Genomic DNA, 24,423 nt, shown 5'->3' on the forward strand with positions numbered 1-24,423 from the left:
TGTCCTCAGAGGAGCTCACACTCTAATCCTACCATAGTGCTAGTCTCATATCCTACTATATTATTATTATGTATTTCTATAGCACTGACATCTTCTGCAGCACTTTACAGAGTACATAGTCATATCACTGACTGTCCTCAGGGGAGCTCACAATCTAATCCTACCATAGTCATAGTCTAATGTCCTACCATGTTATTATTATGTATATATATAGCACTGACATCTCCTGCAGCACATTACAGAGTACATAGTCATGTCACTGCCTGTCCTCAGAGGAGCTCACACTCTAATCCTACCATAGTGCTAGTCTCATATCCTACTATATTATTATTATGTATTTCTATAGCACTGACATCTTCTGCAGCACTTTACAGAGTACATAGTCATGTCACTGACTGTCCTCAGAGGAGCTCACAATCTAATCCTACCATAGTCATAGTCTAATGTCCTACCATGTTATTATTATGTATATATATATATATATAGCACTGACATCTTCTGCAGCACTTTACAGAGTACACAGTCATATCACTGATTGTCCTCAGAGGAGCTCACACTCTAATCCTACCATAGTCATAGTCTAATGTCCTACCATATTATTAACCACTTAACATCTCAGTCGTTTTCAGCTTATGCATCCGAGCAATGTTCACCTCCCATTCATTAGCCTATAACTTTATCACTACTTATCACAATGAACTGATCTATATCTTGTTTTTTCCACCACCAATTAGGCTTTCTTTGGGGGGTACATTTTGCTAAGAGCCACTTTACTGTAAATGCATTTTAACAGGAAGAATAAGAAAAAAAATTAAAAAATTCATTATTTGTCAGTTTTCGGCCATTATAGTTTTAAAATAATACATGCCTCCATAATTAAAACCCATGTATTGTTATTGCCCATTTGTCACGGTTATTTCACCATTTAAATTATGTCCCTATCACAATGTATCGCGACAATATTTTATTTGGAAATAAAAGAGCATTTTTTCCGTTTTGCATACATCACTATTTACAAGCTTATAAAAAAAAAAGAGAGAGAAATATTTCATCTTTACATAGATATTTAAAAAGTTTAGACCCTTAGGTAAATATTTATGTGTTTTTGTTTTTTTTATAGTAATGTTTTTTTTGTTTTTTTATTAAACATTTTATGTGGGCATTTTTGGGAGGGTGGGTTTTACAAGTGTTTTATTTGGGGAAATATTGGTGTATTGTAATGGTTTTGGGCATTTACATGTAGTTTTACTTTTTGGCCACAAGATGGCAATCTCGATTTTTTTTACATGACGTCACTCTAAGCGTACAATGTACGCTTAGAGGGACACAGCTTCAGAAAGAGCGAAGCTTCCGAGAGAAGCTGTCGCTTTTTTTAGCGGGGGAGAGGAATCAATGATCGGGCTCCCCACTCCGCGGGTGGGAATGCGCGTGCACGCGCGCGATCGGCCGCGGGAGCGCGCCTGTCCTCCTTGACGTTTTTATACGTCAAGGAGGACAAAGTGGTTAAATATTATTATTATGTATTTACAGTATGTTAACGTTCCTGGTTTCAGCATCAGAAGCACTTCCTATATCTATATATTGCTTTATAAACCCTCTCAGTGATGTCACAGCCTAGGCTGTTTAGCTATGTAGAATTCTCCTCCCAGATTATCCTGGGGGACCAGGTATTATTTTCACTGGGTTTGGAACACGGAATATAGAAAGATTCTGCAGAGATCACCTGCCAGAACTAAAGATGTCACCACCAGTGATAAATGTCAGAATGTAGATCAGGGAGAGGAAAGATGTTACAATGGGCAAACACTGACTAAATAATCTATACATGAATATTGTAACAAAATAAACAATTTTATTTATTACATTATTTTCATACAGTTCCTCTTCAAAGAGTACCTGTCAGCCATACTATCTCAGAAAAAAAACCCACATATATAAGTAGATAAATACTTGCTCTACTTCCATAACATACTGAATGTATTGCACTGCCCACATATTGATTTTAGTGACTTTTCTACAGTAAAAAAAAGAGAAAATCATTCTTAGCATTTCCCATTTTAACTGTGGCTATTTGGAAGCCAATCCTGATGTCATTGCCCGCCCTTCACTATAGAAAGTGCATTGTCTCAGCATAAGAAATATTGACCAATCAGAGAGGAACAGAGGTGAGGGTGGGGAAAACAGGAGGGAAAGAGGCTTCAGCCAATCAGGCTGCATTAGTCAAGTCTGAGGGGAGGTACAGAAGCAAAAAAGGACAACCCAGCATGCTCTGCAACTTCCTTTTGTGTACCAAATTTTGTGTGTACCAAATAAGAGTCAGGTAAACTGGGGAATGATCATTTATCAACAAGAAAAGTAATAGTGATTGTAACTTTTGGATTGCCTGGTTAGCAACCTTATTACTTGTTTACCAGATAAAAATAAAGAATTGATTTTTGATTTTATGCCCGACAGTTTCTCTTTAAGTAAGTCACAGTAAGTGAGAGTAATGTTTTTTTCTTTACACCCCGTTATTGATGATGATGACATTGACATATTCTTGAGCTTCGCTATCACTGTCTCCTTTGTCAGAAGCGGATGGACCCGATGCAGAGGTTCCAGGAAAGGTATTTGATCTGACAGTAGAGGGCGTACTTCTTGATCTATACAAATACAAAACAAATTGTTTAGTGTGCTTCTGTGACCAGAAGAACACAATGGGGTTGATTGACTAAGAACAATAGTGCGAGTAACCTCGTGTTACTAGCGCTATTTAATCTGTGTGCCTTAAAGGGATTCTGTGGAGGCTATTAGAACCAAAAACAGACACTTACCTGGGGCTTCTATAAACCCCCTGCAGCTGTCATGTCCCGCGCCGCCCTATTTCGATCCTCCGCTCCCCGCTGCCGCTCCCGGTCTAATTATGCTTCTAACTAAACTGCGGCTGCGCGTGTGCTTGCTACCGCGCATCATCGGGAGTTTACTGTGCAGGCGCAGTACAAGAAAGCTTCGTACTGTGCCTGTGCAGTAAGCTCCTGATGACTGGTGCGGGAGCGCGCAGTTCTATTCTTCTAGTTAGACTAATAATTAGACTGGACCGGCGGCGGGGAACGGAGAATCATAGGAGGACGGCGCGGGTCATGACAGCTACAGGGGGGCCAATAGAAGCCCCAAGTAAGTGTTAGTTTTTTGCTTTTATTCGCCTCCACAGAATCCTTTTAATTTTGACTCTGCACGCTACGCGCGCTAATGGCAGCATAGCATGCATAATTAAGTTTGGATAGAGGAGCGTTTGCTATGCTAAGATCGCTAGTAATTTACGCCGGCTACATCCCAATAATGGGCTCATCCCGCCCTGAGCCCCTTCAGGTCCAGTGGTTTTAAAGCACGAGATCCCTGCTTGCTGATTGGCCCAATAGGCTGCCTGTCAATTGACTTGGGATGTAGCCGGCGTAACTTACTAGCAAACGCTCCTCTAACCAAACTTAATTACACACGCTATGCTGCCATTAGTGCGCATAGCGTGCAGAGAGTCAAAACTAAGGTGCGCAGATTAAATAGCGCTAATAACAGGAGGTTACTCGCGCTAGTGTTCTTAACAACCCCAATATATTTCATATAATAATGGTCTTGTTCATGCTTAATTTATTTAAGTATTTATATAGCGCTGACATATTACGCAGCGCTGTGCAGAGTATATTGTCTTGTCATTAACTGTCCCTCAGAGGGGCTCACAATCTAATCCCTACCATAGTCATATGTCTATGTATGTATATCATGTAGTGTATCTATCGTAGTCTAGGGCCAATTTAGGGGAGGCCAATTAACTTATCTACATGTTTTTGGTGATGTGGGAGGAAACCGGAGTGCCCGGAGGAAACCCACGCTGACACAGGAAGAACATACAAACTTCTTGCAGATGTTGACCTGGCTGGGATTCAAACAGGTGACCCAGCGCTGCAAGGCGAGAGCGCTAACCACTACGCCACCATGCTGCCCATGGTATTGCATATAAGCACAATTCAAAAGGCGGGTAACCGAGACGCCAATGTAAATGTATTCCCATCAGAGCCCCTCATAGTATCTGTCCCTTGGCACAGCTGGCCAGTAGCCTGGCAACCACGAGTGATGGGTGTGCGCACCCGAGCATGCGCAGAAGAAGATGCCCTGGCCGGGTTGTGGACTATTACGGAGTGAACAGCTGACTGCTGGCCGACTGCGCAGCAGCCCCGAGGGACACAGAGGCTACAAGGGGCCCCAGGTGAGTCAAACTTCATTTTTTAGCCACCTCATGTATCCTTTAGGGCCCATTTCCACTGGTTTGTTGCATTCTGCCCCAGTTTTTCTGGATCCAGATTTCTGGATGCGGCTATAAATCATTGTATGGGAAACGGATGCATGATGCAGAAATCTGCAGCATGCCATCCAGAATTTTCCTGCATCAGAAAAATCGTGTTTAGTGGAAACAGGCCCACAGGCATTCATTGGAGTCAGTTTTTCTGCATCCAGAATCCATGTGTAGTGGAAACAGGCCCTTAAAGAGACACTGAAGCGAAAAAAAATTTATGATATTATGATTTGTATGTGTAGTACAGCTAAGAAATAAAACATTAAGATCAGATACATCAGTCTAATTGTTTCCAGTACAGGAAGAGTTGAGAAACTCCAGTTGTTATATCTATGCAAACAAGCCATTAAGCTCTCCGACTAAGTTAGTCGTGGAGAGGGCTGTTATCTGACTTTTATTATCTCAACTGGTTCTGGACTATTTACTTTTCCTCTGCCAGAGGAGAGGTCATTACTTCACAGACTGCTCGGAAAGAATCATTTTGAATGCTGAGTGTTGTGTAATCTGCACATATTATAGAATAATGCAATGTTAGAAAAAAACACTATATACCTGAAAATAAAAGTATGAGAATATTTTCTTTGCTGCTAATCTTCTAGTATTTATTCATAGTACACAACCAATTCATTATATCATATTTTTTTTCCGCTTCAGTGTCTCTTTAAAGGCCATTTAGCGAGAGTGACGATTTTTTTTTTAGTGGGGAGCAAGGGTAATGCAAGTTTTTTGGAAGAGGAAACGCTGCCTAATTCTTTCTTTTTTTTCTCTTTGCTGAACAATGTTTTGGGAGGAAATGGGGCCCTACTGCCTTTGAGTTACACTGTTGGTTGCTAGGCTACAATTCAGTTGTCTTCAACCACTTCCTGTCATGACCGCACCCACTTTTTTACCACAGCACGCTCTCCTTCCTCTGTTGGTGCGCCAGATCGTTCAAGATTTTAGCAATGCCCCTAGACATCAGAGAACTGTATTATGGAGGGAGGGGGCACTAGACACCAGAGAACTGTATTGGGGGGGGAGGGGGCACAAGACACCAAAGACCTGTATAAGGGAGGGAGGGGCAACTAACACCAGTGAAATGTATGGGGGGGGGGTGACCACCCGGAAACTGTATAGGGAAGGGAGAAGGAACACTAGATACCAGGGAACTGTATAGGATGGGGGGGGGGGCACTAGACACCAGGGAATTATATAGGGGAGGGAGAGGGGCCACTGGACACCAGGGAATTATATAGGGGAGGGAGAGGGGCCACCGGACACCAGGGAACTGTGTAGAGGAGGGAGGAACACTAGACACCAGGGAACTGTATAGAGAAGCAAAGAGGTGTTTTGGATGCCCCACGCTGGACTGGCAAGGCGCTTCCCCCTACTTGGATAAGTATCTATTTATATGAATGTGATACACCTTGGATTAGTTTTCAAATGGGCGGTGCTACCACAAAGAAGATAAATAACGTATCCGTACAGCGATCTAGCTCTGCGTAGGCGTGTCCTAAAGCCACCCACAATTCCACCATTTAACGTATCTCTGCGTGACGGGAGTTTCCCAGAGTTCAGATTTCTCTTATATTCACACGCTTACCTTGTAGCAGCGAGCAGCAGACCAGCGCTGACCAGGATCCCAGCAGCTAGGGTGATCCATAGATACTGTCCAGTTGTCTTTGTGGAGCTGTTGGCTGGAGAAATATAAATACAGTTTTGTGAATGTCAGTCCTGATAGGGGAGGGCGTGGAGAAACTATTAATAGTTCAATCTTTCAAAATATACAAAAGCGGTACATCCAATGTGATAAATAAATACACTTAAAACAAAACCAAAAAGAAAGAAAAGTGTAAATAATCTTCAGTGCCACTTATAGTGACAAACAGTAGTTCATATAATGTGCCCCTGATGAGTAATGAGGTCACGACGAAACATGTCGGGCAGAGTTGTGAAATCACAATGAAATATGTTGGGTGGAGCTTATGCTTCAACTAGGAAGTGGTTAAAATATAATTTGTTTTTTGAACAGACGTGCCAGAAAGAGTAAAATTTTTAAAATCCATTTTAGAAGGGAGGAGGATTTACCCCCCAAGTAGACTCAAAACAGTCAATTTTCAGTAGAAAAATCACTTTATTCGTAACTCCAAAATTTACAACACGTTTCACCGGTCTATGCCCGCTTCATCAGGCTATAACAGGAGTAACTGTTATAAGAAGAATCTGAGCCAGCAAAAGTAGTTACACTGCATGAGGTAACAAGCAAGGAGAGGGACAGACACCAACTAAACACCTTGCCTGGGAGGCACACGGGGCAGAGCCCACCACTAAAATCTCTACACGCAGCAAAACCCCCCACAGTATCAGAGTGTATTTTAAAACTAACCTCCCGAGCGGTATGCCCGACACTGTGTCGGGCATGCCGCTTCAGGGGTTTTGCTGGCCTCAGGAGTCTGCCACTATAAAACTATTTCTACTGATAAATAAGCTGTTAGCTAGCACTAGGCTAGCTAGTATATGGGGCTGGAACCTCCCCCCCCCCCCCCCCCCCGATTGCCCAGAATCCCGCCGCTAAGTCCGCTTATGCATTACCCAGCCAGGCTCCAGCGATCGGGCAGGGCCGGATTTCTGGGAAGGCCACAAAGGCCATGGCCTAGGGCGATGAAAATCAGCAGGGCGCAGGACTTGGAGAGATAAGAGGTCACATGTCAAAGTCAATCACCTCTCCTGCTTTGCTCTGGTCTGCCTGAATTCCACAGATCACTGCATCTCTCTCACTTGTGCAAAGTGTGTGTGATGACAGTCAGCATCTGCTGTCACCTGATGAGCCTGTCCTCTGTATGATGAGAGGGCACAAACTCTTTCCTGACTTTTTTTTTGCCAGCAAAGCATTGTACTGTGTTAGCCATCAGTGAAAGCAGGATGTTTTGAAACAGAATGACAACTGTGTTACATTTATTTATATTTACAAAACAATCAATGCATCTCCTGTTGACTGTATATATAGCTGTGTGTCCTAACATCTTGTATACAGGAACAAAGTCTGAAGATGGCTCATTAGCCAAAGGCTCATGATTTTTCTTAAGTAGTAGAACACTATTTAAGGGAGACTCCAGACCTGAATGACAATATGGTGGAGTTCCTCATAGAAGCATTAGATTTTGCTATGAACCATAATTATTTTGCTTTTAATGGTACTTTTTATAGACAAATTAGGGTGCTGAAAAGTACAAATCCGGCCCTGGCGATCGGTGCAGCCTCCCCGCACAGCTCCGCTCTTCTCTGCTCTATGGGAGGATCGGGTCTGGGCATGATGTCAGTGACCTCATGACTTCATGTACGATCCTCCCCATAGAGAAGACCGGAGGCTGCGGCGATGAGTCTGAGTGGATTATGGTTCTCACATTTTCCTGGTGGAGGATTCACTCGTACGTCTCAATTCCTGACTGATTGGTGTTTGGAGCACAGAAGTGATTACTCTGGAGCTTAAACAGTTCAATATTCACTGAAGACCCTCCCGTCAGTCGCGGTATTAGATCCCCACTGCAGCTATAGTAGTAATGATCACGTCTGCTGTGCATGTGCTTTCTATAGCAGGATTCAGTAGCAGAATGTCCCATGTGTGGTCACTGTTAGTAAATAGCCTATCAATTATTAGTTGTGTGTTCAGAGTCATCTTAAAGCAAACCTGACATTAAAATAAACGTATGATATAATGAATTGTATGTGTAATACAGCTAAGAAATTGAACATTAATAGCAAAGAAAATAGTCTCATACTGTTTCCAGAACAGGAAGAGTAAAAAAAAAACCTCCGTTATCTATGCAAAAGAGCTTCTCTGAGCCATTTGACCCAACTTGGGTGGAATACAGTCCTGTTTTATGAAGCACTTAAACAGGCAAGAAACAGCGAGGGACAGCTTGTGATCAGGTTTTACTGCAGGAAAGTTCAAAGGGTCATTAGCTCTGTTTTGTTTTATAGCTTAACTACTTTGGCCTCCTGGACGTACTAGCTACGCCCAGGAGGCCATGTGCGCTGCCGCGCGCCCCCGTGGCCAATCGCGCGCGTGCACGCGCACTCCCGGCCCGCGGTTCGCTAGCCAGGCAATCAGTGAATCGGCCTATGGTGCCCGATCACTGATTGCTCTCCCCCCGAGAAAACCCATCAGCTTCGCACGAAAGCTGAGGTTTTTCTGTTCCTATTTCCCCCGACGTCACTCTAATGCTGGATACACACCATGCGTTTCCGCGTTCGATGCGGCCGTCGATACGCGTCGATTCGATTATTTCCGACATGTCCGATTCAAGCTTCGATGGATCGTTAGGTCGACTTGCCATACTTTACATGGCAATCGACCTAAAAATCATTGAAATTCGTTCGGAAATGCTCGGAAATAATCAAATCGACGCGTATCGACGGACGCATTCGACGCGGAAACGCATGGTGTGTATCCAGCATAAGCGTCCGTTATGCTTAGAGTGACGTCATTGTAAACAAACTCATGGCTGCCATTTTGTGGCCAAAAAGCTAACTGCATGAAAATGCAAAAAAAAAATAAAAAAAATAGACCAATATGTCCTAAAATAATTGATTTACATCCCACCCTCCCAAAAATACCCACATAAAATGTTTAATAATGAAAAAAAAAAAAAAAACATTACAATTAAAAAAAAACAACACATAAATATTTACCTAAGGGTCTAAACTTTTTAAATATCTATGTAAACATGAAATATTTATATATATTTTTTAATTATAAGCTTGTAAATAGTGATGGATTCAAAACGGAAAAAATGCACTTTTATTTCCAAGTAAAATATTGTCACCATACATTGTGATAGGGACATAATTTAAACGGTGTAATAACCGGGACATATGGGCAAATACAATACGTGAGTTTCAGTGGCGTAGCTATGGAGCTATGGGCCCCGATGCGAGTTTTACATTGGGCCCCCCAGCACTCTATATATACGGCGCAACAAAACCTGCCAAGGTCATCCACAGTATTAGAGGTGCAAGAAGGGGATGGGAAACAGTTTGTTAATGATTACTACTATTCAAAGCATCTATAGAAGTGATTATTACCACCACAGGACCAATAAACAGCTAATGCTTTCATTGAGGAAGGGCCCCATGGGGCCCCTCTGGCCCAAGGGCCCCGATGCGGTCGCTACCTCTGCAACCCCTATTGCTACGCCCCTGGTGAGTTTTAATTATGGAGGCATGTATTATTTTAAAACTATAATGGCCGAAAACTGAGAAATAATGCATTTTTTCCGTTTTTTCCCTTATTCTTCCTGTTAAAATGCATTTACAGTAAAGTGGCTCTTAGCAAAATAAAACCCCCAAAGAAAGCCTAATTGGTTGCGGAAAAAACGAGACATAGATCAGTTCATTGTGATAAGTAGTGATAAAGTTATAGGCTAATGAATGGGAGGTGAACATTGCTCGGATGCATAAAGTGAAAACGACTGAAGGCTGAAGAGGTTAAAAGACAGAGTGTGGTGTTAAAAATGCAACTGTGACAGTCTCATGCAATGTTATAATGTTATAAATAAATTAAAAAAAAATATATATATATCTTTGTGGTGGTAATGTTCTATTTCTTATCCATACTACACATACAAATCATTATATCATAAGTTTGTTTTTGTTTTTTTTGTTGCTTCGGGTTTGTTTTAAGCAAGTCACAGTAAGTGACACAAATGGTGTCTTTCTTCTCACCCTGTTATTGATGATGACGTTGAAGTATTCTTGAGTTTCGTCATCACTGTCTTGGTTGTCAGGAGATGAAGGAGATGATAGAGCTGATGTGGGGTTTCCAGGTAAAGTATTTGATCTGACAGTAGAGGGCGTACTTCTTGATCTTCTCTACAAATTTAAACAAAAAAAAAAATTGAGTGTTTTTGTGCTCAGAACTACATAATATATTTAATACTAGCTGATGACCCGGCGTTGCCCAGGTATATATTTGGCTGCTATTGCTGGGTGTCTGTGGGCTGTGGAGTGTCTCACACAGAGAAATGCAATAGTACTATCAGAATACAGTGAAATAATAATGCACTGGAGTGGTTCTGTGCCTGCAACTTAACAAGGCAACAGCAGTAGTGTGCACACAGCTCTGGGTGTCAGTGGGCTGTGGAATGTCACACACACAAAAAAACACAGGAGACCGATGTACTAGCCCTAAAAAGGGCTGTTTGGGGTGCTTTCACAGCAAGTGAGGAACAAGAACACAGGCCTAGCTAATTCTTTCCCTACCTATCTGCAGCAAGTCTGTCCCTGCTCTCACTAACAGCAGCCAGCAGAGAATGAATCCAGTATGACCACCGCAACTGCTTTCTGATAAGGGGGTGGGGTCCAGGAAGGGATGCTAGCTGATTGGCTGCCATCCGTCTCCTGACTGTGAGGTAAGGGGTCAAAGTTTAGCTCCATGAGGCCTCTTGCACACTGCAAGCGATTCCGATTCAGATTCCGCTTTTTAATCAGTTTTTACATCCGATTCCGATTCGTAGTTTGCTCCCTGCACACTGCAAATCGGAATCTGAATCGGATGTAAAAACTGATTAAAAAGCGGAATCTGAATCGGAATCACTTGCAGTGTGCAAGAGGCCTCATAATGTATAGGGAATCGAACACAGCAAATGTTTGCTATTCACCCCGAATGCGAACAGCCGATGTTCGCAGAATACTGCTCGCCGGCGAACTGTTCGGGCCATCGCTAGTGCTACGTAAATGGCACAAAGGCCAGTAAAATTGCCATGTGCACGTCACTTTGTGGGCTGGGGCACACTAAAGCGATTTTATGTGCGTTTTTATTCTGCCACTTACCTTATAGCAGAGAGTCCCCAGCACAGCGCTGACCAGGATCCCAGCAGCCAGGAGGAACCATAAATACTGTCCAGACGTCTTTGTAGCGCTGTTTGCTGGAGAAATATAAATAAAAGAACACTTCTGTGAATTTCAGGAAGTGCGTGGAGAAAGGATGATCAAGAGCCAGCAAAACTTTCAAGGTCGCTCTTGAGGCAATTCAGCTCCAGTCTTGTGTAAAAGATACCAGAGCTGACCAACATTTTAAAAACCTGGGGGGGGGGGGGGGGGATCCTCATGCTCGCCGCTTCCACTCTCACCTAAATGATTGCCCCCGAGGCTCTTCTGGGACAGCCGGGTCGGACAGTAGTGCGCAGGCGCTGACCCAGTGGTGTGCATCCTTGAACGCACGTGCCTGGCCGCACTGTGCATGGGCATGATGTCACGATTGATGTGCGCATGCGCAGAGTGCTCCCAGCCGTGGGCGCAGGATTAAGGAGGCGTGCTGCCTGGTCAGCGTCTGAGCACTAATGCCCGACCCGGCCGCCCCAGAAGAGGCTAAAGGGGCATTAAAGTGAACCTCCGGACTAAAAAAATCGACTCAGCAGCACTGAAAAGGCTTGGTGTTTGTTTAACAGTTTCACAGCATCAGAACTTTGTTTCTCTTATCCAAGCCTTATTTTCAGCTGCACAGAAGAAAACTGCCCGGGCATTTTTCCCCTGATGTTGTGCAAAGCATGATGGGATTTCTGATGTTGTTGTTCTCGTTCTGCTGTTTTGGTGCAATTTTTTTTTTGGGGACATTTTGAATTTGACATTTCAAGCCTAGCGTGTGCAGCTGGGAGGGGTAATCAGGACACAGGACAGTTGGAACTGTGTCTCCTGCTCCTTGTCGCCTCCTTTCAACCAAAAAGATGGCTGCCCCCATGAAGTCACAAACATTTGCCTGTTTTAAAACAGGGTAGGAAAGAGATTATATTACCTATCTATTCTAATTAACATACCTAATGTAACTTAATGACAGTATGTTTGTTTAGGCTGAAGTTCCTCTTTAAGGTGAAAGCTGAGGTGGGCAGAGGAGAATGGGGGGAGCGGTGGGCATGAGGACAGCTCCCATGCCTACTCCACCAGTTTGTTTTTTTTGTGTCAGCTCTAGTCAGTACACTTGAAGTGAGAAGGCTATGGAGGCTGACATATTTATTTGCTTTTAAACAATACAGACTGCCTGGCTATCCTGCTTATCCTCTGCTAATACTAATACTTTTACCCAGCCCCTGAACAAGCATGCAGATCAGGATCTCTGAGTGAAGTGTGACTGGATTAGCTGCAGGCTTGTTTCAGGTGTGTGATTCAGCCACTACTGCAGCCAAAGATGAGCAGGACTGCCAGGGAACTGGCATTGTTAAAAAGGAAAATATGGCAGCCTCCATATCCCTTTTATTTCTTTTTAATTTATAAAGTACACTCATTTTTTTGAGTGATTGTAGAAATTGAAAACTCTGATGTATCACACACACCTGTGTTTGATTATTCCCCAATTATGAACAAAAAATGATAGAAAAAACTGAAAAAATTTGCTTGGGTCTATAAATCAAGAAATGGACAGTCTATCCTACACCATGGGCCGGCGCCGTCCTGGAATGATCCTTTGGGCCCCGCCGCGGGTAAGTTTCGTTATCAACGGCTTGCAAGTTAACGGCCACGGCACCTGCGCAGCCTTGTTCGCACGCCTGTCACCGGGAGCGTCCTGCACAGATGCAGTACGAGGTGGCCGTCAACTTGCAAGTCGGCGATATAGAAACTTAGCGGCGGGGGACCGGAGGATCATTCCAGAACGGTGCGGGCCCCGGGTGGCTGCAAGGGGTTGGCAGGTAAGTTAAACTTTTTGTTTTAAAGCAACTTCAGGTTCCCTTTACAGAGACTCTGTAACATAAAAAAACGGGATACTTACATCGAGAGACGGGGAAGCCTCAGGGTCCCAATGGTGCTTCCCTGTCCCCTGTAGCTGCAGGGAATCCAGCGCTGGCTTCCCCTGTCCCCCCCCCCTCCCGACAAGTGATGATGTATTTACCTTGCTGAGATCCTGCGCAGGTGCACGAGCAGCTCTTCATTCCGGCTAGGCGGAAATAGCTGAGCCCGATTGTATCTGGTCTACTGCGCAGGCACAAAAGGACTCGCGCCTGCATAGTAGAGCGGATCGATCGGTTTTGGCTATTTCCGCCTTAACCCGAATGCGCAGGATCGAGGCAGGTAAATATTTACCTCACCGTGATTCGGGAGGTCCAGGCAGGCAGGATGGGGAAGCATCGTCAGGATCCAGAGGCCTCCCCCTCCCGAGGTAAATACCCCCCAGGAGCCCTATTTTCCTTACATATTTTCTTTAAAGGGAACCAGAGACGAAGCACTCTCATGTATTTTACCATATATATCAGTGGGAACATCAGAGAAAACACCTACCCTTCTCTCCGTTTCATTCTTCACTGCTCAGCCTGCTTGTTATCAGCCCTGATAAAATCCCCGGCTGAGCATTCAGTCTGGCTTTGCTCAGGAATCATTATAGCCAAGTCTGTCTTCTCTAATGTCTTTTCAAGCCCAAGCCTGCCCCCACCTGGCTCTGCTATAATGACTCAGCTATAATGATTCCTGAGCAAAGCTAGACTGAATGCTCAGGCGGGGATTTTATCAGGGCTGCTAACAAGCAGGCTGAGCAGTGAAGGATGAAACAGAGAGAAGGGTATGTGTTTTCTCTAATGTTCCCACTGATCTATATGGTAAAATAAATGAGGGTGCTTCGTCTCTGTTTTTTCCTAAAAATGTGTATCTTGTGAAATCTCCATTGTATTTTCGTTAACATTTTGAGTCAGGCAAAAATGCAAATTTTGATGTGAACATGACTTTGGCAAACATTCAAGCTCAGCCCTGGATACAAACCCCATGCAGACACTGCCCTGGCGGTGAACTGGAATCCGTACTTCTTAGTCTGTTATCCACTTCATATATTGACCTCGCTCAACTTCCAGCTTACCTAAAACTTCCAGGTAGATCTTCCCGGTGAATTTCCCATGGGGAAAGATGTTGAACTCGCAGCAGTAGGGTCCGGCGTCGCCAGCGCTTACATTCGAGATCACGATTCCGTAATCCTCAGCCAGAGACACCCGTTCCGCGTATTTGGGTTTCACGGTGCCCCGAGTGTCATGGTCATTCACATGGATGGCGATATACTCCTCGTTGCAGAAGTGCCAGTTCACCTGGGTGACTTTGGCGCCCTCTACCTGCAGGTGACATTTCAGGGTGACGTCACTTCCGGAGGCAGCGGTGATGTTGTGTGTTTCCACGGAGGCGGAGACTGACACACCTACAAAGAAGGAGGAGTCTCAGTGAGAAGAAGTAAATTGCTCGTATCTCAGATATCACGACAGATGGTCAACCAGGTGATAATAAATCAGACTTGCAAGCAAATTTAATGTAAATTTAAATTGTATGCAGCTTGGATATGGGCCAATCACAAACCAGAATTATCAGAATCTCATAGACAATCTCTAAATATTACATATTGTAGGAAGAGAGTCCATGTTATGAATTTTTAGGAAATACGAATTTATCGGCTAACTAAAAATACTGAGGTCCAGAGGCTTCCCCGATCTTCCTACGGCGCTGCGACCCTCTAAACAAACTGCGTGTACGGGCATGGCCGCACCGTGCCAGCACCAAGTACAGCTCATGCCTGCGCAGCAGTTCAGAGATTTTTTTTTGTCCGTGAACAAGTAGTGAAGGATGAAACAGAGAGCAGGGTAGGCGTGGTACCATGATTCTGCCCAGCCGTTAGTGTCTACACTCATGCACGACGGGGGGTGTGGCCGTGAAGATGAAGAGGGTACCAGCTGGCAGTGGAGGAGTTTACAGGCAGTGAGAGGGATATGGAGGCGGCCATATTTATTTCTTTTTAAACAATGCTAGTTGCCTGACAGTCCTGCTGATCCTTTGCCTCTAAAGCTACATGCACACGTTCAAGAAGCGCACAACGTGCAAACGACCATCCGCACAACACGACGAACCGCACAAACTGTATGTCCACACGTCCAGACGGATAAACGACCAACTCATTTACATACTGCGCACGATAGCGGAACAACGGACTACACATTTAACAGTCGTTCAAACGACTTGTACACACGGATTAACTGCACATTGTCAGACGACCGTAGGCCAACATAGATCCGACAGATCGGGCGCAACACCGGTTATCAGTCGCTCGTCAAGTCGTTTGCTTCGTACATACGCCCGATTGGCAGCCAACAGTCTAAAACAGACTAAACTCGGACAACAATCAGGCAGTTTTGTTGAGCATGCATACGGGCCTTAACTACCTGCCGACCGGCTAACGCCAATGGGCAAGGCCGCGGCGGCAGCACCAGGACCGCCTAACGCCGATTGGTGTCAAGTCCTGGGACTCTGTTTTGAAGTATCTCCTGCTCGGGGGGCGGAGCTCCGACCCCTCTTCAGTCTCCAAGCGGCAATTGCCGTTTTCACACATAGTACAGCTCTGTGATCAGCAGCAGCGCTGTACTGGGGGCAGGAGAGCGATCGGCGTGATTGGCTGGCTGCAGGGAGGGTAATAAGAAATAAAAAAAAAAGTTAAAAAAACTCTCAAATTATATATATATATATATATATATATATATATATATATATATATATATATAGATTATATATATAAAAAAACACCTGGGGGGCGATCAGACCCCACCAACAGAGAGCTCTGTTGGTGGGGGGAAAAGGGGGGGGGGATCACTTGTGTGCTGTGTTGTGCGGCCCTGCAGCTTGGCCTTAAATTTGCAGTGGCCATTTTAGTTAAAATTGGCCTGGTCTTTAGGGGGGTTTACCACTGTGGTCCTCAAGTGGTTAACCACTAACCCCCCTTAAGGACCAGGAGTTTTTGCATGGGGGCCGGGGGCGCGTTTGGGGGGAGGGGGGGAGAGACGGTCAGGCAGCCGGTTCCCCAGTGTGGCATGCTGGGCTTTGTGTCCCCCCTGTAGCTGGCAGCCTTCACTCACCTTCCAGGCTCCAGCAATAAGCCACAGTGGACCCCTCTGCTCCGGCCGGCATCTCTGCTCCTACTGCAGTTCAGTTCCGTGTCGTGGCTTGATGACGTCATCAAGCCTGGACCCAGCACTGATGTCAGAGGGAGCAGAAATGCCGGCAAGAGCGGTGGGGGGTGCCGATCGTCGCGGGAACGGCAGGGAGGTGAGTGGCTCCTCTTCTTTCCCCCCTACCGCCGCAGCTGTTACTGGTGATCATGTGATCAGCAGCTATACACGATGGTAGCTGATCACTGAGGGGAGATGCCAGCTGTCATATGACAGCCTAATCTCCCCTCTTGGTTGCGCACGATCGCGTTGGGAAGTGGTAACGCCAGCCGAATAGATCCTACCCTGCATCAGGCTAGAACGGCCACAAGTGCGGCGTAGGATCTAATGTAGGTGGTCCCCAAAAGGTTAATTACTAATGCCAAATATAATTTTTTTTTTCCAGAACAATGGACATGATTCACAAACCTTTTTCACCTGTTTTCACCTTATTTATGTCACATCACATGTTTAAGCTTCCAAAGAGCAAAAATATAATAGGATTAAAGTAATGAAAGTAATATTGAAATGAAGTTAATCAGGAACAACTTACTTTGAGTGACTATTTTGCCTGTAAATGTGCTGAAAGGTTAATTTTTATCAAATGAATTTAAGTGAAAATGACTTAACCTCCCTGGCGGTTTAATTATTTTGCCAGGGAGGCTGCGGGAGGGTTTTTTTTAAATTAAAAAAAAAAATATTTCATGCAGCCAACTGAAAGTTGGCTGCATGAAAGCCCACTAGAGGGCGCTCCGGAAGCGTACTTTCGATCGCCTCCGGCAATCGAAAGTAACAAGATAGGCCGCAATGCGCGGCCTATCTTGTTTCGCTGTGAGCGGAGTGACGTCATGGACGTCAGTCGACGTCCTGAGGTCAGAGCCGCCCGATCCAGCCCCTAGCGCCGGCCGGAACTGTTTGTTCCGGCTGCGCTGGGCTCGGGCGGCTGGGGGGACCCTCTTTCGCCGCTGCACGCGGCGGATCGCCGCGGAGCGGCGGCGATCGGGCAGCACACGCGGCTGGCAAAGTGCCGGCTGCGTGTGCTGCTTTTTTCAGAACTCAAATCGGCCCAGCAGGGCCTGAGCGGCGACCTCCGGCGGCATACCCCGAGCTCAGCTCGGGATTACCGCCAAGGAGGTTAAGTCATTGTGAGAAGTTTTGTGAATAGAGCCCATTGTAGGATTTCTTTGGGTAATATTTTTTTCCCCAAGTATTGCTCAACTTTACAGGCATTTTACAAATAGAAAAATAGGCTTAAAATGCAGAAAATACTGATTTTAGTTTTCATTTGTTATTCTTCCTAATTTTCACGTGACAAGTGCCACGGTTATAGAACACATCAAGATATATTATTTGGCCATATATTATCATTAGCGCCTCGCAATCGCGCCATACACTGGCAGATCTCTGGGGAATTGTGAAGGTGGAAATGGTGGAAATGTAACCCCCCAACCCCCCCCTCCCTTCCAGCTTATCTTATCCTTCCCTTCTTGCCATTTTCTACTTCTGCAGCCGAACGGTTACTAGAAACTCAACTCGCTGCCTGGCTAGATTACCAATACTTTCTACAGGCGTCTACTGCATCCCCACGTCTGCATACCTCCCAACTTTTTGAGATGAGAAAAAGGGACAGTTAAGCCATGCCCATGCCACACCCCTGGCCACGCCCCTAGTCACGCATAGCATAAAGATTTCATAAGAAAAATATGTTGTTTTATAATTCAGACCACACTGGTCCTTTCTATCCTTGTTCATTTTCCTTCATATTAACATTTTAAAATTAGTAATGTATCAATTTCAAGGATGGGAATAAAGTTTAGAGTCAAACACATTTTTAGTATAGAAATATATATATTTACATAGAAAGAGGGACAAAGTCCTGAAAGAGGGACAAATGAGGGGGAACGAGGGACAAAGGAACAGGGCTCCCAAAAAGGGACTGTCCCTCCGAAAGAGGGACAGTTGTGAACTATGCGTCTGAATAGCCTACTTCGTGACAGGGCTGCCTATAAGTGTGAATACCACTCCTCTGTACCGACTGGCACTGGATGCACGGCTGGCTCACTAACGCAAATGATCTGCTATTTGCTTTCCTGAACTTATGCATTATGGGTAGTGCTGTATGGACAAGAAGTGGAGTTCATATCAGGGCTTGGGAGTCAGTACAAAAATCATCTGACTGACTACTCAGAGTCCAGGTACCCAAAATTGCTCTGACTCCAAAGCATATGTTCATAACTTTTAGGCTTTAACCCTTAGTCTGCCAGTTATTTTTTTGTAACCTCCTGGGTGATGCAATAATATCGCCAGGGGGCGGCACAGCACTTTTATTTAGCCTAGCGCTAGCTACATGATAGCCGCTGTGCAGCAGCATACCCCCACCCCTTCCGATCACCTCCAGTGATCAGAGCAAACAGGAAATCCCGTTCAGAACAGGATTTCCTGTTTGGCTTCCCCCGTCGCCATGGCAACGACGGCGTGACGTCAGAGGGAGTCCCGATTCACCCCTCAGCGCTGCCTGGCACTGATTGGCCAGGCTGCGCACGGGGGGGGGGGGGGGGGGGGGGGGGTGCGGCGACCGGTATATACACACAGCTAGCAAAGCAAAAAAATTATGCAAATCGGCATATTATCGGCAATTATGAGAAATCCTTCGCAGCGGCTTACCCCGGATTATCGCCCAGGAGGTTAAGCAGGTTTTTTGTTGTTGTTTTTTAAAGCTATAGGCCAGTGCTTTTCATGTTTGTATTGTGTTTATTCTTGCTCAAATCTACATGATCACATTAGTCAGTTGGGATGTTATTGGGGTGATTTAGAATTATGTTAATTATTATGATACATGAATTATACTAATTATTGTGAGAATCTAAACTGCATTGAAAGCATTTCACAGGTCCACAGCAAAGCAGCATAGATCTGCAGTAACATTTGCATATTTCGGCATCAACTTAGAACTATTTGAATATTTCAAGTAAAGGAGAAAGTTGGCACCGTCCGCGGCGCAGGAATATGTGAAAACAAGAATGCCCATAGACGTCCGCTGCAGGCGAAAGTAGTTTTGTACTAAAATGCCTTTAGTATGGATGAGGAAACACACAGAACATCTATAGAGGTCTGCGGCAATCTGAGGGTTAAAGTGGGATAAAACTCTGACATAACAGTCAATAAAAATGCGTTTTCCTACTTTTTATTACTCATACGGTTATCATATTGGCTTTTGTGCACAAGAAAGGTTGTCTGTCTACACACGGTCCCCTCCCTAACCACTCACCTGTCAACCGCATCCTAGAAGCTGCTGTTTGTTGCAGTTGGCATTCAGTTTAGAGGTGGTGGGGTGAGTTCCCTGGAGGTGAGAGGTCCAGGGCTTGCCCGCACTTCCCTCTAGGTGTCGCATGGTGGTTTGGGGGTCCCAGTGAGTGAGAGAGACCTGGGGCCCCTGGGCTGTCATGTGGACCAGTGTTTGTGATTTTAAATTTATTTTTTGCAGCTTCTAGGATGCAGTTGACAGGTGAGTGGTTAGGGAGGGGACCGTGTGGGAGATGTGCCTACACGGGGCGTCCCTGTAAACGACGCAATTCACGATTGCGTCCAACCGAAGCCTCCCACCTGAATGCTAATCTATGTAATTCCTGCTAGGTATGGTACAGCAGGCAAAGGGTGTATGACAGTGCACCTGATTGGCTGACTAGCGTCTGCTGGCCAGATAGAGGCATGATATTGCTCTGACTGGAAGTTAGCAATTGTGTTTGTTGCAGTTGGCATTCAGTTTAGAGGTGGTGGGGCGAGTTCCCTGGAGGTGAGAGGTCCAGGGCTTGCCTGCACTTCCCTCTAGGTGTCGCATGGTGGTTTGGGGGCCCCAGTGAGTGAGAGAGACCTGGGGCCCCTGGGCTGTCATGTGGACCAGTGTTTGTCAGCCACTTACATACCTGATATTTAACTCTTTCAGGCAGAGAAAGAAAAAAAAGAACACAGCATAGTTGTTAGTATGCTAGGCACTGTACATACCCATGTCTATCTCATCATGTCACTCGTCACTTCGGGTATCCTGTAAGTAGGCATCCCTGCACTTTTTAGTTGAAAGGCTGGTGAGTTGTCTTACCTGTCAGGTGGAGGAGGTAGCAGAGGGTGAGGGGGACGATGAGACCTCGCGGGGACATCATGAAGACATGGTGCTGAGCGAGGGAGGATTACATCACAATAGGTCCCCCGCCGGAGCGCTGAGAAGTCATCGCATGCGACAGCTACCTGCAGATGAGTGAGCTCAGAGTCCAGCGCACAGCACAGAGGAAACAGCAGCAACCACAATACCAGATGGGGGGGGGGGGGGGGGCTGCAAACTAAAACTACACGCAACTGCAACACAAGGCTAATATATACAGAAATGGCATCATTTCCATACACCGCTAGCTAGGAGAGTTTCTCCTTAAAGAGGAACTGTCATGAAAATCCTAAAATTTAAAACAAATTTATACAAATAAGAAGTATGCTTCTTCCGGAGTTAAATGAGACATAAATTACTTTTCTCCTATGCTGCTCCGTCCAACTGCCAAAATAGTGTGCAGCATCCTTGTATGAATCATTTTTAGAGAATGTCTTTATAAAGAATTAAGGCCATGCTGAGAATCCCCCATGAAGAGTTGGACTGGCCCAAACCTATCGGTAATGTCAGATTTCTACTGCCTACTGTGAGTGACAGCAACATAGGAGAGAAGTAATTTATGTCTCATTTTACTCTGGGAGAAATGTACTTCTTATAAGTACTGTATGTGTTTTAACCACTTCACCACTGAGGGGTTTTACCCCTTGAACACCAGAGCAATTTTCACCTTTCAGCGCTCCTTCAATTCATTCGTTTAGAACTTTATTATTACTTATCGCAATGAAATGAACTATATCTTGTTTTTTTTGCCACCAATTAGGCTTTCTTTAGGTGGGACATTATGCCAAGAATTATTTTATTCTAAATGTGTTTTATTGGGAAAATAGGAAAAAATGTGGAAAAAATTATTATTTTTCAGTTTTCGGTCATTATAGTTTTTAAATAATGCATGCTACTGTAATTAAAACCCATGAAATGTATTTGCCCATTTGTCCCGGTTATAAAACCGTTTAAATTATGTCCCTATCACAATATTTGGCGCCAATATTTTATTTGGAAATAAAGGTGCATTTTTTTCAGTTTTACGTCCATCCCTAATTACAAGCCCGTAGTTTATAAAGTAACAGTGTAGTACCCTCTTGACATAAATATTTAAAAAGTTCAGTCCCTAAGGTAACTATTTATTTATGTTTTGTTTTTTAATTGTATTTTTTTTTTTTATTACAAAAATGAAAAGTTGGGGAATGTGGGAGGTAATGAGTTAATTTATTGTGTAAAACTAATGTATTTGTATATGTAAAATGCTTTAGGGTGTAGTTTTACTATTTGGCCACAAGATGGCCACAGTGAGTTTGTATTCATGCTACCTGTAAGCGTCCGGAAGGACACTTACAGGAAGCAGTATGAGGCTGGGAAAATCACAATGATCGCGCTGTTTCTCATAGAAGCAGCAGATCATTGCGGGGGCTTAATCAACGAACGGGAATGGATTTTCCCGTTCATTGATCTCCGGGTGAGCGGGTGCCGGCGTGCATGAGCGGCGGGAGCGCGCGCACGAGCGGTGGGAGCGCGGACAGCGACGGTAGCGCGGGAGGTACGGATTTCTCTGTCCCTTGGTTTTTTAAGGGTGCAAAAAGGGACGGAGAAATCCGTACCGCGGGGGGTAAAGTGGTTAAATTTTAAGATTTTTGCGATAGTTCCTCTTTAAAGAGGAACTGTATTCAAAGTAACATAATGAATATATTTTTGTTTTTTGACAAGATTCATTTATAAATTACTCAGTCAGTGTTTGCCCATTGTAAGATCTCACCTCACCCTAATTTACATTTCTGAAATGTATCACAGGTGGCACCATCTTTACTGCTGGTAGGGGCATCTCTGCGGAATGTTTGTTTACTAATAGTTCTAAAGTCAGTAGAAAATAAACTTGGTCTCCCAGAATGCTGGGGAGATCCCACTGATCAGATTGAAATATGAAGAATTTAGAGGCCACAGAATGTATTTATCAGACCAGGTCACCTCCTTGCGTTGCTCCTCAGCCCAGTTCTGATTGAGGTGGTAAAATGGACCAACCAAGATTGGATGTGTATACCAGGATCTGCTGCCTGCATCTCGGTGCTGCAGTCCACAGGACACCTTCTCAGTTGTTGTGGGGTCCCGGCCTCAGCGGGTCACACAAGGGCCTATCATAGTATAAAGCAGATGGTTTTCATGATGTGTACATATATGACATATTGGGCAGTATGGTGGTGTAGTGGTTAGCGCTCTCGCCCTGCAGTCCCAGCCAGGGCATTATCTGCACAGAGTTTGTATGTTCTCCCATGTCTGTGTGGATTTCCTCCAGGCAATCCAGTTTCCTCCCACATTCCAAAAACATACAGATGAGTTAATTGTCTTCCCTCTAAATTGGCCCTAGACTATATGATACATACACTACACTATACACATGTAGACATATGACTATGGTAGGGATTAGATTGTAAGCCCCTCTTAGGGACAGTTAGTGACAAGACAATATATTGTACAGCGCTGTGGAAGACAGCGCTATATAAATAATAAATAATATGACATAATATATGGATTGCCTGGTCCCCACGCCTCATGGAGTCATCCTTTATCAGCCCCCCCTTCTTCCTGCGCGCAGTGACAGAGGCGGCGGCGTGAAGTGCTGCGGGTGACAAATGATCATCGTGTTGAGCCAGCTGAGCGCCAGACTGCTTAATGGGTCTCATTTAAGCTGCACGTATATATGTTTATCATGCCTGTAACAGCTGCTGGTGGGATTTCTGTATAACGCAACAATGTCATCCCAAACTCCCAGCGTGAATCTGATGAGAACACAATGTGATGTGTTATATCGCTCCGCATCGCTTCATTACACTGATTACAGGAGCCGCCTCCTCCCAGACACGAGGGAGCGAATGCAGTGCGCAGGCTACCGCTATACATACACTATATACACAGCACTCTACTGCAGCCTCCCAGACATGAGGGAGCGAATGCAGAGCGCAGGCTATGCATACACTATACACACAGTGCTCTGTACTGCAGCCTCCCAGACACGAGGGAGCGAATGCAGAGCGCAGGCTATACATACACTTTATACACAGCACTCTGTACTGCAGCCTCCCAGACAGGAGGGAGCAAATGCAGAGCGCAGGCTACCGGTATACATACACTATATATACACAGCAGTCTGTACTGCAGCCCCCCAGACACAAGGGAGCGAATGCAGAGCGCAGGCTATACATACACTATATATACACAGCACTCTGTACTGCAGCCTCCCAGACATGAGGAGGCGAATGCATACCTCCCAACATTTTGAGATCAGAAAGAGGGACACTTAAGCCACACCCCTGATCACGCCCCATCACACCCCTAGTCACGCATACCATAAAGATTTCCTAAGAAAAATGTTGTTTTATAATTCAAAACACACTGGTACTTTCTATCCTGGTTCGTTTTTCTTCATAGTAACATTTTAAAATTAGTAATATATCAATTTAAAGGATGGGAATAAAGTTTAGAGTCAATTAAACACATTTTTTAGTAGAGAAATATATATATTTACAAAGAAAGAGGCACAAAGTCCTGAAAGAGGGACAAATGAGGAGGAAAGAGGGACAAAGGGACAGGGCACCCAAAGAGGCACTGTCCCTCTGAAAAAGGGACAGTTGGGAGCTATGAGCGAATGCAGAGAGCAGGCTATACATACACTATATACACAGCACTCTGTACTGCAGCCTCCCAGACATGAGGAAGCGAATGCAGAGAGCAGGCTATACATACACTTTATACACAGCAGTCTGTACTGCAGCCTACCAGACATGAGGAAGCGAATGCAGAGAGCAGGCTATACAAAGACTATATACACAGCAGTCTGTATACACAGCAGTTTGTATTGCAGCCTCCCAGACATGAGGAAGCGAATGCAGAGAGCAGGCTATACAAAGACTATATACACAGCAGTCTGTATACACAGCAGTTTGTATTGCAGCCTCCCAGACATGAGGGAGCGAATGCAGAAAGCAGGCTATACATACACTATATACACAGTCAGCAGTCTGTATTGCAGCCTCCCA

The 24,423-nt window shown here is 44.9% G+C and overlaps 1 protein-coding gene across 1 annotated transcript; it reads right to left on the reverse strand.

The window, feature by feature from the left end:
* Positions 1 to 1,615: 1,615 nt before the first annotated feature.
* On the reverse strand, positions 1,616 to 20,489 carry TIGIT (T cell immunoreceptor with Ig and ITIM domains). Its single transcript, XM_068266242.1, has 6 exons — positions 20,339 to 20,489; positions 14,142 to 14,471; positions 11,138 to 11,232; positions 10,031 to 10,177; positions 5,910 to 6,003; positions 1,616 to 2,642 (listed from the first exon to the last, which is right to left on the reverse strand). The coding sequence occupies exons 1-5, from the start codon at positions 20,397 to 20,399 to the stop codon at positions 5,956 to 5,958; spliced, it is 681 nt and encodes a 226-aa protein (XP_068122343.1). The 5' UTR covers positions 20,400 to 20,489; the 3' UTR covers positions 1,616 to 2,642; positions 5,910 to 5,955.
* Positions 20,490 to 24,423: the final 3,934 nt, after the last annotated feature.

This window comes from Hyperolius riggenbachi, chromosome 2 (assembly GCF_040937935.1).
Source record: "Hyperolius riggenbachi isolate aHypRig1 chromosome 2, aHypRig1.pri, whole genome shotgun sequence".
NCBI classification, from domain to species: Eukaryota; Metazoa; Chordata; class Amphibia; order Anura; family Hyperoliidae; genus Hyperolius; species Hyperolius riggenbachi.